This window comes from Bufo bufo, chromosome 11 (genome assembly GCF_905171765.1).
Source record: "Bufo bufo chromosome 11, aBufBuf1.1, whole genome shotgun sequence".
NCBI classification, from domain to species: Eukaryota; Metazoa; Chordata; class Amphibia; order Anura; family Bufonidae; genus Bufo; species Bufo bufo.
The window spans coordinates 14,721,816-14,736,492 of NC_053399.1; the positions used below are offsets into that span (position 1 = coordinate 14,721,816).

The 14,677-nt window shown below is 43.6% G+C and overlaps 2 protein-coding genes across 6 annotated transcripts in view; one reads left to right on the top strand and one right to left on the bottom strand.

The window, feature by feature from the left end:
• The window catches only part of AMN (amnion associated transmembrane protein), a 55,965-nt gene that overhangs the window by 31,657 nt on the left and 9,631 nt on the right, over window positions 1-14,677 (top strand). The window contains exons 6-12 of one of the 4 annotated variants that reach the window (XM_040411950.1): window positions 2,652-2,789; window positions 2,909-3,017; window positions 5,361-5,443; window positions 5,861-6,047; window positions 6,547-6,718; window positions 7,504-7,624; window positions 8,660-8,759. In XM_040411950.1, coding sequence (XP_040267884.1) covers window positions 2,652-2,789; window positions 2,909-3,017; window positions 5,361-5,443; window positions 5,861-6,047; window positions 6,547-6,718; window positions 7,504-7,624; window positions 8,660-8,758 — 909 coding nt within the window. In that variant the 3' untranslated portion in view covers window position 8,759. Of the gene's footprint in view, window positions 1-2,651; window positions 2,790-2,908; window positions 3,018-5,360; window positions 5,444-5,860; window positions 6,048-6,546; window positions 6,719-7,503; window positions 7,625-8,659; window positions 8,830-14,677 lie in introns of those variants that run through there. The other 3 variants (XM_040411952.1, XM_040411951.1, XM_040411953.1) reach the window with 3 other exon arrangements.
• CDC42BPB (CDC42 binding protein kinase beta) overlaps window positions 14,023-14,677 on the bottom strand; it is a 57,567-nt gene continuing 56,912 nt past the window's right edge. For both annotated transcript variants that reach the window (XM_040411948.1, XM_040411949.1), the window contains one exon: window positions 14,023-14,571. In XM_040411948.1, the coding sequence (XP_040267882.1) occupies window positions 14,440-14,571 (132 nt within the window). In that variant the 3' untranslated portion in view covers window positions 14,023-14,439. The remainder of the gene's footprint in view (window positions 14,572-14,677) is intronic.

The window sequence follows — 14,677 nt, forward strand, 5'->3', positions numbered from 1 at the left end:
ACAGGCCCAGATCATGGTATTTCTTTGATATATGGCTTGCTGGGTGCCGGTGGAGATGGGGACCTATCACTCGTTGAACAGATGAGAGGTGTTGGGTTTGCCTCTGGTTGGGAGAGTGAACTGACGTTCTCCCTGTCCTCTGAGCAATGGAATCGTTCCCTCTTATTTACGCATAAATCATCCAGGTCCTGTCGTTTACAGGAGTTGAACTATAAGATCCTTACTCGTTGGTATAGGACGCCGGTTAAGTTGCATCATTTTTATCCATCGGTCCCCAACACCTGTTGGCGGTGCCATTCAGAGGTTGGTTCCATGCTACATATCTGGTGGGACTGCCCTGGGGTCGCCCCTTTGTGGCAAGATGTTTTTTCTCTGTATAATGCACTTTACCGGTCTACTATATCTCCCTCCCCTTTGATTGCCCTGCTCTCTATATTCCCGGGTAGGATCAAACATGTCAAAAAGGGAGTACTTAAAACATTTGTCCTTTCTATGAGACAGATCATACCACGCCAGTGGAGATCCTCAGACAGTTTGCAGAGAATTACGTGGATACGTGCCCTGGATGCCTTATTCAGGATGGAAGAAATGGAAGCTGAGGCCTGTAACCAAGTCCAAACATTTGCACTAACCTGGGAACCTTGGAATCAATTTAGGAGCTCCTCTCGTTTTCAAACCTGGTTGGTCTCAGGTGACTGTACCTGGGATACGTGATATGATGTCTTGTCCTTTCCCCTTCCCCCCCGCCCCCCCTACTTTCCACCCCCCCTCCCTCCCCTGTCTTTTGTTTCGTCGTGTTTTGTTCTTGTCTGTCCCCCTGTCTCTCCTAGGTTAACGATTTAATCTGTTTCACTTAAGAGTTACATATTAGTAGCCCTTTGTTCAAAACGCCATCACTGAGTATCTCAGGATTGTGTCCTAAGTTCCTTTTGCCTTCCCTTTCAGTAGTCAAGGTTCTTCATATCGTACTGTATGTATCTAATATTGCTGAACCTCTCCTTTAGCATTTATTTGATGGCATTTGTTTTCTCTGGTCTTCATGGTTGCGTCCCAGAGAAATATGGTGGTCTCTGAATCCATCTGTGCACTTTATTTTATGTTTTACATGGTCTTGGAAATGGAATTGGAGATATACTTTTCATACAATGTCTTGGTTGCTATGTATGATTGTTGTGTTCTTTTTCTATTCAATAAAAATAGATTCAACACTAAAACAATGAGAAGTAAAGAGATAAGCAGGCACACTCTTATATGGGTCAATCTATTTTAGTTTATTTATAGTATTTAAATAATGTTGTAATGATAGAATAATGTAAAAAATATATATTAAAAAATATATAAATGCTGGTAGTAAAATATGAGATAAATAGGATCAATAGTCCAAAGATGAGAGTCAATGAAAATGTCCTTTGGAGTAAAAATAAACAATAAAAAATATATTTAAAAAAAAATGGATAATAGCCACTAGGTAAAAGATTGGATGCAATGGATGATGCGCCTTTTTATAATAATGCTCCTGTTTGTGGGATAGTCTTTCACAAATCCAATGAAGATCCGCGGTGATGGTCTCTGGTCTTCTTGGAACTAAGACTTCAAGGTGTAAGGACCAGTATATATGTAGGACAAATGGCTGTACTGTGGGAAGAAGAGATGCTCTGTGCCTCAGTGCGGCGTCCCGCACAGTCCATCACTTACCCACCAACCGGCGCTGTTGTGACAGATCCTTCAATGACGGTCGGCTGTTCCTGGGAGAATTTGCGGAGTCCAACGCGATTTGGTGTAGTCTTCGGCGTACCTCGTGTTGCCGGGGGCGTGGTTCGCGCGTCTGTAGTGTGACGCGGGTGGTCACGTGATCGCGATCTTTTCAATGTCTTTTCAGAGCGCTCCTTTTGGTATAGTTAAGATGGTACACCATAGTTAGTGTTGTGACAACCCTCTATAGGCTTCTTAAACGCGTTTCGGGAGACTCTCCTGATGAAGCATCTCTTCTTCCCACAGTACAGCCATTTGTACTACATATATAATGTTCCTTACACCTTGAAGTCTTAGTTCAAAGAAGACCATTCCTGGTCCAATACAAGACCAGAGACCATCACCGCAGATCTTAATTGGATTTGTGAAAGACTATCCCACAAACGGTGCATCATCCATTGCATCCAATCTTTTACCTACTGGCTATTATCCATTTTTTTTAAATATCTTTTTACTTTTTATTGTTTATTTTTACTACAAAGGACATTTTCATTGACTCTCATCTTTGGACTATTGATCCCATTTTATCTCATATTTTACTACCAGCATTTATATATATATTTTTTATATATATATTTTTAATTATTCTATCATTACAACATTATTTAAATACTATAAATAAACTGAAATAGATAGACCCATATAGGAGCGTGCCTGCTTATCTCTTTACTTCTCAATCTCCACTCCTCTGGGGGGTGAGTCAGATTTAGCAGCTCCTGCACCTCTATCATTTGGTTGAAAAGTAGAGCCGTCTACCCCACTTATCTTTATGCAATAAAACAATGTTCCAAAATGGACAATTCCTTTTTAAGTGTTTTTTTTTTTTTTTCCCTGTGACCTTCGAGTACCTTCTTGCTTCAAGTAATCTTTGGTAATTTGTCTCTTTCTTTCTCTGTCAGAAACTCACCAGCAATGAAGACTTTTCACAATATCTTAAGTCACCCACTGGGAGGCTTCAGTTCCCCGGACCTGCCCAACCTCAGATTACCAGCTCCAGATGCCAGGACACCACGGGCTGCCTATGCGGCAATGACGAGGTGAGGGCACCGCTCGATTTACACCACGGAACAACATGTCCTCGTGAAAACCACACAATCTGCTCACGTGTTTATCTACAGAGAAAGTGCAAATTCCTGTGTTTCTGGTCTCCTTCTAGATGCTCCAAGAAATCTGCACCGCCCGTCTCCAGTACACGGGCGACAAGTGTCCAGAGGCGACCTGCGCAAATCCCCTGCACCCTGTGGGACATTGCTGCGGCATCTGTGGTAGGTCCACGCTGAAGAGAGGACAATACCCCATCACCAAGTCCTGTATACACCAGTCCGTCTCCCGCTGACCAGTGTACGCCAGTCCGTCTCCCGCTGACCAGTGTACGCCAGTCCGTCTCCTGTTGACCAGTGTACGCCAGTCCGTCTCCTGTTGACCAGTATGCAGCGCGCGCACTATGATCTGGTGTTGCTGGGGATCTGATCTGATATCTGATATGGGGGTCTGATCTGAAAGTTAAGGGGGTATTTTTTGTACTGACACACAATATAAAGGAGAATTATTACTACTTGGGGACTATGGGGAACATGATTACTATTGGTGGCACTGTTACTGTGGGGGGCACCCTGGCACAGTATCAGCCTAGCACAATTATTTTTGGTGGCAAATGATGGATACACTATAAGTGTCAGGGGCACTATTTGCAGGTAGCAGTTATTTTAGCAATTATTGAAGGGCACTATCTGTGTGGTGCAGTATTTTCAGGGGGATTATCTGTTTCTGCAGGACAGTATTGGGGAGCAGGGCAGGGACCGTATTGGGGGTGGCAGGATGGGGTGTTCAGAAGGAGGATGGAAAAGTAGGAAACTAAGATGTCTGTCTGTCAGACTCTGCAGAGCTGAACTCTTGCACCCGGGCCCATGAGCCTTTATCTACAATTATGAAATTAAAAATGCGTCCAAAAGACACGAACAATGGTGAAGAGTTATTTTATGTTATGTTCCCATACAAATGTAATGCTGCAGATTTTTTGCACTTAAACAGGGGACACAGGACCCTCATTCTTGTGTAGGCGGAGGTCCCAGCGGTCAGACCCCCAGCCATATAACAGTTTTGCCCTCCCTAATGTATAGTGAACTACCTGTAACCAGAATCCTATATTCGGTGTTTAGTTCTGTTCCATGAATGGGAAAGTGACAGGTTGCCACCCAATTGTCCCTGAAACGTTATTTGCGTATACAGGCGTATACTGGTCAGCAGGAGACAGACTGGCGTATAGTGGTCAACAGGAGATGGACAGGCGTATACTGGTCAACAGGAGACAGACTGGCGTATAGTGGTCAACAGGAGACGGACAGGCGTATACTGGTCAGCAGGAGACGGACTGGCGTATACTGGTCAACAGGAGACGGACTGGCGTATACTGGTCAACAGGAGACGAACTGGCGTATACTGGTCAACAGGAGACGAACTGGCGTATACTGGTCAACAGGAGACGGACTGGCGTATACTGGTCAACAGGAGACGAACTGGCGGGTCCACACTGAAGAGAGGACAATACCCCATCACCAAGTCCTGTATACACCAGTCCATCCCCTGTTGACCAGTATACTATGGGGAACATGCAAGAGTTCAGCTCTGCAGAGTCTGACAGACAGACATCTTAGTTTCCTACTTTTCCATCCTCCTTCTGAACACCCCATCCTGCCACCCCCAATACGGTCCCTGCCCTGCTCCCCAATACTGTCCTGCAGAAACAGATAATCCCCCTGAAAATACTGCACCACACAGATAGTGCCCTTCAATAATTGCTAAAATAACTGCTACCTGCAAATAGTGCCCCTGACACTTATAGTGTATCCATCATTTGCCACCAAAAATAATTGTGCTAGGCTGATACTGTGCCAGGGTGCCCCCCACAGTAACAGTGCCACCAATAGTAATAATGTCCCCATACTAGTAATCATGTTCCCCATAGACCCCAAGTAGTAATAATTCTCCTTTTTATATTGTGTGTCAGTACAAAAAATACCCCCTTACCTTTCATATCAGACCCCCATATCAGATCTCAGATCAGATCCCCAGCAACGCCAGATCATAGTGCGCGCGCTGCATCCTGACTCTGTACGCAGTCAGGACACTCCAGCGTGGACCTGGAGAAAACTAGAGAGGAGGGTGAGGACAGCGCTCGCAGCGCTTCATTCCCCCCCGCCTCCTGCGGACTAGTGGGTGCTTCCATATCGGAAGCGCTCGCTAGTGTTCACGTTATAAGATGCAGTGCATCTTATAAAGCTAAAAATACAGCAATAGGCGGTGCCCACTGGCAATTGCGACCCCTATAGCTACGCTGTGGATATATTTATTGCCTTATTTTTTGGCTGCCTGCAGTCACCACTAGGGGGAGCTCACTGTCTGCAGTTTCAATGTATGTGATAAGAGCTCCCTCTAGTGGTGGCTGCAGGCAAACAATGTTTTCATTGCCCCAGGCAGCGTGGAAGGTTTACAGCACCAGAGGTCAAACTGATTGTACAGTATGTTAAAGGGATATATAAGAATATGCAATATAAATTCTGATATTTGAATTCTAACAATCATGTTCCCATATTCTTTTATGTCACCAGGTGTCATCATCAACCTGGAATACTCTTCTGCATTCACCCTGGAGACATACAGAAGTCGCCTCCTCCACATGTTCCTCAGTCTGGTACCGATCCTCTAACGAAATATTAAAGAGCAGAAAAATTATCTTTATCAGTTTTAGGAAAAGCTGGGTGACACAGTATGGGTGCCATAGGCAGGTCTGGAAAGATGGGTGCTGGTGCCCACACTGCTGCCTGAAGCTGATGGCTCAGTGGTGCCCGCCGTACCTGTCCCTATAGGTTCTTCCTCCCACACACTCCCTGTAGTTACTGGCAGCGGCTTTGCCCGCTTCCTCATACGAAGGATTCAAGCGCGGGTCAGGATGATGGGTGCAGGAAGTCGTCTCCGGTAAAGAACGGTCATTTCCCATCATATAAGTCACCGCTTCCCTTTTCTGCTGATGTATAATGAGCCATCAGTTTTGTGGAAATGAATTTTATTTAACCCTTTTTATGTAATCTAAAAATTATTTTAAATCTAGAGAAAATATTCTTCTGTCAAGTTGGCGATTTCTAAAGTGCAGAGCTTATCGCCCGCCCTGAGCGTGGCACGCCCCAGCGCAGAACCGAAAATCCAGATTGTACTGATTGACGAGAAGGAAGGGTCATTGGCAGGGAGTGATGCTCTGCAGCTCGGCTATGACATCATGGCGGATGTGGAAACAAATGGTAAATATTTTTTTTTATACTTTAAAAAAAATATATTTTCAATGTATAGTTAACTCATTGGAATAGTTTCCCTAGACCAGGGATGCTCAACCTGCGGCCCTCCAGCTGTTGCAAAACTACAACAAATAGCTGTAGGCTGTCTAGGCATGCTGGGAGTTGTAGCTTTGCAACAGCTGGAGGGCCGCAGGTTGAGCATCTCTGCTCTAGACCAATAAATCAGCAGATCCTATTTATTAAAATCAATTTAAATGTAAATTTAAAGGGGTTGTTCAAGATTAGAAAAAGATGGCTGCTTTCTTCCCAAAACAGCACCCCCCCTGTACACAGGCTGTGTGTGGTACTGCAGCTCAGTGCAATTTACTTCAATGGAGCTGAGCTATTATACCAGGCACAACCCATGGATGGGGCAGGTGCTGTTCCTTGAAGAAAGTAGCCCCTTTCATAGAAAAGCCTGAAGTTCCTTCCATAATCTGAAATGTCTTTGTTTCGCCCTCTGCAGGAGAGTCTTTCGGTATTATAAAGGCAGAGATGCTGTTTGCCACCGGTGGTGTTACAAGTCCACAAAAAGGCGCCATGTCGGCCGGGGCCATTTCCGGAATTGTTATCGGCATTGTTCTTGGATTGTCATTGCTCGGAGCCTCCTATTTCCTTTACAGGATGGATGCCTGCAGGTAACTGAAATGCTGCCCCCGTACAGCATGCCCACACATATAGACTATAATACTATAACAGAATAAAATGAGGGGTTTTCTATCAATGTGACTACAGGAACTGAGCTGTGTAATATATTCACTACCCCCTGCAGTGTAAAGCATGGAGAAGGGACAGATCGACAGTGTGATAAGGCAGAAGGTGGAGCCTGAAGTAACCTAAAATCCAATAGATAACAGATCTAAGCTGTAGTGACTGTTCCTAATGGAACTGATCAAAAAAGTAGCCACCAAAGAATACAGAGGGTTATAGTTCCCTAGAGGTCCTGACCTCCATACAATGCTTACAGTCAATGTGTACATTTAGAACAGACTGGTTTACTTATACAGAGCCCCAAAGCCCCTGCATGGATATAGAGTTACATGTTAAAATTCTAGGTGCCTGCACCCACCACTAGGGGGAGCTAAACCTGTCAAAAAAAAAAAAAAGTAGCATACAGCAGTAAGTAGTTCAGCTCACCCTGGTGGTGGTTACAGGTAACTGTATCTTTTAACTCTATATTCCTGCTGCAGATTTGGAGCTTTGTGTCATCAACCACTAGAAGTATATAATAAATTAAACTGAACAGAACGTGGTGCTGGGCACTCACTTTAAAACTCTTTTTTTTAAAAAGAGATCGCCTTAGAGGGGCTGTCTCACGTCTACATGAGAAATGCCGTTTTCTGCAGTGAGAGGACCCCTTTAAGCTTCAGGTCTGTTGTCAAAGGTTGGAAGAAATCCCCTAACATGCTAAATTTCCTCTTAGGTTCAGGTACACTCAGTTTTTCAATTTCGGGAGGAATGAATCTAGAATGGAGGACGTGGCCTCGGAGAATCAAGGAGGATTTAATAATCCGATTTTTGAGCCAGAATCGGAAAATAACCAGGTAAGTGCAATTCAATGCAACTTGTCCTTTCAGCCGTCGTGGACAAAGATTTACACCAGATCCCAGCAGCATTCTCATATCAGGGCAATGGGCTTCATCGTTTTCTATAAGAAAAACCTAAAATGTTTTCATTTGTTCTCTATGTGAATAGTGGAGTCACTGTGTACATACAGTACAGACCAAAAGTTTGGACACACCTTCTCATTCAAAGAGTTTTCTTTATTTTCATGACTATGAAGGCATCAAAACTATGAATTAACACATGTGGAATTATAGACATAACAAACAAGTGTGAAACATCAGAAAATATGTCATATTCCAGGTTCTTCAAAGTAGCCACCTTTTGCTTTGATTACTGCTTTGCACACTCTTGGCATTCTCTTGATGAGCTTCAAGTCCCCTAAAATGGTCTTCCAACAGTCTTGAAGGAGTTCCCAGAGACCTTAATTTCTTAAAGTAATGATGGCCACTCGTTTTTCTTTACTTAGCTGCTTTTTTCTTGCCATAATACAAATTCTAAGTAAAGAAAAACGAGTGGCCATCATTACTTTAAGAAATTAAGGTCTCTGGGAACTCCTTCAAGACTGTTGGAAGACCATTTTAGGGGACTTGAAGCTCATCAAGAGAATGCCAAGAGTGTGCAAAGCAGTAATCAAAGCAAAAGGTGGCTACTTTGAAGAACCTGGAATATGACAGATTTTCAGTTGTTTCACACTTGTTTGTTATGTCTATAATTCCACATGTGTTAATTCATAGTTTTGATGCCTTCATAGTCATGAAAACTCTTTGAATGAGGTGTGTCCAAACTTTTGGTCTGTACTGTACATTACTTATCCTGTACTGATCCTGAGTTACATCCTGTATTATACTCCAGAGCTGCACTCACTGTTCTGCTGGTAGTTTTTGGAAACAGTCAGAGCAAGTTTGTTCTCATAAATACCCCTAGCAATATGTCGCCATAGGTGTAGACCAGACAGTGTACATACCCCTTTGAATGTTTCAGGGACAAGACTCTCACAGTCTTTTTCTATACAGGTGGCTCCTATCGGAGAAGAAATCTTGAAGGAAGTCGCCCTGCAGGAAAGTGGATTTTCCTTCTCTAACCCTGTATTTAATTCCGATTTTCAAGCATAAGGTATTTCACATCATTAATATTTGCTTGAAAGTGAATTTGAAAAAAATAAATAAAATAATTAGTAATTGTGGGTATGACAATGACTCTCTGTCCACTAATCTAACGGATCGGCTGCCATATACCTTATACGCGCAGCCCTGGGCAGAGATCTTCTCAACTGAATTTCCAGGTCTAACGCATGGCTGGTTGTGCCGGAGATGGCGACGTGCCGTCACTGTGACCTGCCCCCCGGACCGGCTGTACATGTGATCCCCACAGCACTGGTCAAATCAGAAGACATGTTTTCATCAGCCTCTCAGTGGTGCAGCCCCAGGCTTTAGGCCTGTAACGTTAAAGTGGTACTGTGAGATAGTTATGATAGGGGATAAAAGTTATTAGATCGGTGGGGGTCCTACTGCTGGGACCCCCACTGATCACAGTAATGGGGCACCCATACCCCATGGAGCCGCCTGAAATGATTGGAGCCACTGGTTGGGCTCAGCCACTCCATTCATTTCTTTGAATGTGTCACCTGAGCTCATTTCGAGGGGGATCCACGGGGTATTAGCGGTAGGACCCCCACCAATCCCCCGATACTGTCGATAGGGGATCACGTTATGCAACCAGACTATATAGGGATTTTCTATATAGTGTTTTTTTTTTTTTTGTTTTTTTTTTGAGACTGCACCCTCGGGGGCAGGGAGAAGAGTAGCTGCGCCCAGTGCTTGTTGTCATGTTCCCCTAAGCGTTTATGGGACTTCTTTTTAAGTCTGGACATGTGCAGCAAACCAGAAAAAAATAAATAAGCAGAAGGGAATAATTCATTTTACTTCAGATGTCAAAGTTGCAGCAGGGTACGCGCAGCATTTTCATGGAATTTCTTGCAATGCTTTGATGTTCCTCCTCTTTCTAATGGGGTCACTCGTACAGATCCTCCCCGATCACAGTGAAAACAGGGGAGACAGAAATCTGTGAGGAGCAGGGCCCCCGAGGTAACAGAAGGTAATTACTCTGGTCTCCATTCAATTATGATGATTCAGGTCAAAGTTGCAATAAGGCACAACTTTACCACAACCATGTGTTGTAGCTGCATGAAATACAACAGGTAGTATAACTTAAAGGGGTATTCCAGCCTGAGGCATTTATCTCCTCGTGACAAATGGTACAACGCTGCTTTTAGAGGGTTGATATTGTGGGACCCTTAAAGGCTATGTACACCTTCGGGGGCAAATTTTTTTTTTTAGGCCTCATGCACACGACTATTGTTTGTTTTAGTGTCCTTTTTTTTGCGGATAGGATGCGGACCCATTCATTTCAATAGGTCTGCAAAAAATGCGGACAGCACACAGTGTGCTGTCCGCATCAGTATGTCCATTCCGTAGCCCTGAAAAAAAAAGTCAATTTTAGGCATTGTTACAATGGATCCGCAAAAAATAAAATAAAACGGATGGCATACGGATGCTCTCTCTCCAGACTGGAGGGGGTATAGCTGCCAGGGGAGGAGCTAATAAATACAATAATACATTGCCTTTAATATGGAAAGAGGCTGTGGACACTCCACCCCATCTATACAGAGGAAATGCCCTTTTGATGCAAGTTTTAAATGGCACGTTTCATTTAAAAGTTTTTGGTTTTAAACTGTGGGGGTCTAGGTGCTTAGACCCACCCCATGAAGTGCCCTTCAGTGTATGAGGTCTCAGTAACAGGACCCCCACCAATCAAAACGTGTTTTTTTTTTTTTTTTAATAGTAGGTACTAGGGATGAGTGAAACAACTTCGGATGGAACATCCAAAGTCAATTCGCATAAAACTTTGTTTCAATACTGTACGGAGCAAGCAGTCCATACAGTATTAGAATGTATTGGCTCCGATGAGCCGAAGTTATTACCGCGAAGTCTTGCGAGACTTCGCATAATCACTTCAGAAATTGATTTAGACTGTAAAAAAAAATCATTTCCCTTAGTCGGGTTCGGTGCCAAGGTATCACTTGGAACCGAAACAGAGCAAGTCATTATGCGAATTCTCGCAAGACTCCGAAGTAATAATTTCGGCTCATCGGAACCAATACATTCTAATACTGTACAGAGCGCTCGCGCCGTACAGTATTGAAACAAAGTTTTAGGTGAAATAGACTTCAGATGTTTCATCCGAAGTCGATTCGCTCATCCCTAGTAGGGTACCCTTTAGGCTCCATTCACACGTCCGCAAAATGGGTCCGCATCCTTTCCGCAATTTTGCGGAAAGGGTGCGGACCCATTCATTCTCTATGGTGACGGAATGTGCTGTCCGCATCCACATTTGCGGATCCGCACTTCTGCATCCGTGCTTCCGCAAAAAAATAGAACATGTCCTATTCTTGTCCGCAATTGCGGACAAGAACAGGCATATTCTATTATGTCCGCAAAATGCGGAACACACATTGCCGCTTTCCGTGTTTTGCGGATCCGTGTCTCCGCAAAACACATTGCGGACGTGTGAATGGAGCCTTAGAGAGACAGGCAGGAGACCCCTAAATACCCAGCTAAACCAACAAAGTCAGTAAAGGCGGTTATCCCCTGAACAGCATTTTTCAGTAACGTAAAAGTCAACGGAGAGAAGACCAAAAGACCCCCCTTCCCCCCCCAGTGAATTGACACGTCTTATCCAACCTGCAGTACGGTGATAAATGCTACTTGTGGGACATCATAGCAAAAAGACAAAATGTAACTATATCAGTTTTTTTTTTATTAATAAGTTACATTTAAATTTAAGACAACATATGAAAACGGATACATTTCTTCTCCTTAAACGGGATTTTTTGTATCTTTTTTTTTTCAGTGATTGGTGAATTTTTTTAAATTTTTTTTTTTATTAAAACGCTCCAGGCTTCCGTTATGATTTCTCCAAGTTTCCGAGCTGCTAAATATATACAACACAAAAAAATAACTACATTCAAAAAAGGGAGAAGTGTGCCTCTGTGGATTAGGTATTAATATGACACGACAGACCGGTATGAAGTTCAGAACTGCTCACTGCGGATTTATTAACAAAAAAAAAGAAACTTTCAATTTATAATTACAAAGACAACTTACATAAAAATAAAAAATAAAGTAAAAATCAGACCCCCCCTCCGTTAGCAGTAGTGTGTGGCCCCAATACAGAGCCTTCTCCTCCCTCAGCCTGAAGCACAGGGGTGACCAAGTCCTCGGAGACTACATCACTTTTTCTTCTTCTTCTTAATTATAAAAACTTAAAAAATAAGTGCAAGTCCTATACAGTGTTTCAGAGAAATAAATCATCATCAGCCCAATGGAACGAAGTAAATTTAAATTAATGACAATCCGACTGTCAAAGAGAATTGGCACAAAAGGCACGCTAGTAATGACAGTGACATTACAAAAAAAATAAAATAAAATGTAATTACAAGCTTTTTAATGGAACATGGCCACGGATTATAAAATGTATAATACACGGAAGCATGAAGATTAAATGTACACGCTGGGGGGTGGAGGGGAGGCCACATGAAAGCGGCAGCGCGACTGAAGCAAAATATACATGTGTTGTGCGAATTCTACCCCGACGATAATACTCACGTGTCCTGATGCAAGTGCAGGTTAAAAAGTACTGTTTCTGGGACCTCCACGGCTCAAAATAGTGTGGTCGCCATATAGATTAAAAAAAAAAAAAAAAAAGCAGCATGTATCAATTCAATTCCCTGCAAAAAACTAAAATCTTAAAAAAAAAATTATATATATACACTGCAGATCCAAATGGCAGTGAAAATTTTAATGGTCTGCTAGGGCTGGCGTGTAAAAAAAAAACAAAACAACAACCGTTGTCTTATGTGGGATAATTGAAGGTAAATTTGCAGAATTTCGTAACAATTTTTTTTTTTTTATATAAATGCAGCATGGTGGAGTCACAGGTAGGAGTTGGAAGGAAGCTGGAGACCTGATTTTTTTTTTTTGCAAAGCGCTTGCGGTATCGATGTGGATGGGGGTACGAATTACATTTGGCAACTGTACGTTTTTCCCCCCCCCCCCCGTTTAGCGAGTATGGCCTCATGTGCATGACCATAGGCATTTGTGGTCTGAAAACGGTCCAAGTTTTTTGCGGACCCGTTGACGTCAATGGGATCGCATTTTGCGGCCAAGTGTAGGACATGTTCTATCTTTTGCATAAGTTTTCTTTCCGCAACAGTATGTCTGTTCTGCAAATGATAGGAGATATCCTATGCCGACCCAACCAAGTCAATGGGTCCGCTAAAAAATGTGGACAGCACACAGACCGCTTATGGTAATGTGCATGAGGCCTAACTTAGCTAATACTTTTGTCTTGAGCCTCAGTTATGAAATCATGGCTTGTGCTCCAGTCACATCCAAAGCTGCAGCAGTCAGTGCTGTGCTGAGCGCCTAAAGCGCACTGCGCAGTATATGCGGGGAGGTTCCCCCTCCTCTAGCATAAAGGCGGTACAGCATACTTTGAACAGCTCCTGAACCAGACTTTTGAAGGCAGCTCTGACTGTGAATGGAGCAGAATGATACCGTTCAGTTCCCCTCCACACTGTGGGTAAATTTCATTGGCAACAGATTAAAAAAAAAAAAACCTGCACCTGCCATTTACTGCCACCCTCTAAGACACAGCAATGGTCCTTCACAATGTGAAGCTATAGGGTGCAGCTATTGCCTACGCCAAAAGCCTCAAGCTTAGCGACATCACTGAGGCGCTAGAGCACCTTGTACCTCAGTGAGCACAAACAAAAAGGGCTGCCTGTAAGTAAATGTACACCTTGGGAAAAAAAATTTAAAAAAAGCTAAAAATTTAAAAACACAACTATTTCCTTGCGTTTTCACAGAACGCGGCGCAATTTCATTAAAATGAATTAGGCTTTAAATACTGATTGGAGAGGACACCTCGTAGTGAGTGGTCTGCAAACCGCCAGCTTCGATGCTACTACTACCACCCCCATGCTAGGAGTAGAAGTTGCAGCGCTAGTCGCAGACCACAGCTGTCTGCTCCTTTCCTATGCGCAATGTCATTACGGGCCGAGGCCCCCGTCCTATAAACACCGCTATAGGTCCTATATCGACTCTATCCTATATATTATATATATATATATAAAAAAAATCTGCCTAAGGCCTCATGCACACGACCGGCCGCCGTCGGATGCGGACCCATTCACTTCAATGAGTCCGCAAAAGATGCGGACAGCACTCCATGGCCCCGCAAAAAAAAATATAGCATGTCCTATTCTTGTCAGTTTTGCAGACAAGAATAGGCATTTCTACAATGGGCCGCCCGTTCCGCGGACCCCAAAAACGGCACGGTCGTATGCATGTAGCCTAAATCGCACACATTTCCTTATTCGACCTCCCGTCGCTGACACCATTTGCTTATCGTGGCAGCAGCTTTCGGAATTTCCTCTGTTGCGTCCCAGAAACTAGCAGCATCGTACAAAAGGGAGATATAATCAAAAGAAGAAAAAAAAAAAAATGTACAAAATAAAAACATCCTATGAGCGGAACGGATATTAGAAACGGTCAACTCATCTTGCATATAAAAGCTCCATCACATATATTAAACCCCCCTGCTCTTTTTTTTCCTCTCTTTACGATGTATCTACAGTAAGTGGGTTGGGGGATGGGGATGTCCGTGCAACACATCTTGGCACTATTGTGTGGGACTGACACACTAGGAACGATGACATCTCCGGCGAGGAGCGCTAAGCGTCACAGGCGGACTGATCCAGGCCGTCCAGCGTCAGTTGGTTCCTATGCGGGGAGTTGGGGCTCGGAGGGCTGCTCGGGTTGGAGCTGTTTGAAGGAGTGGAATGTTTGGTGGAGTCTGAATCTGGCTGCGAGACAAAAATAATACGGAATCAGTAGACAGTCGAAGGGAGCGTGGCTGAAATACTTCTCCCATGGAGAGCGCAGCTCATTGGTAATTGCATTACAAGCAGG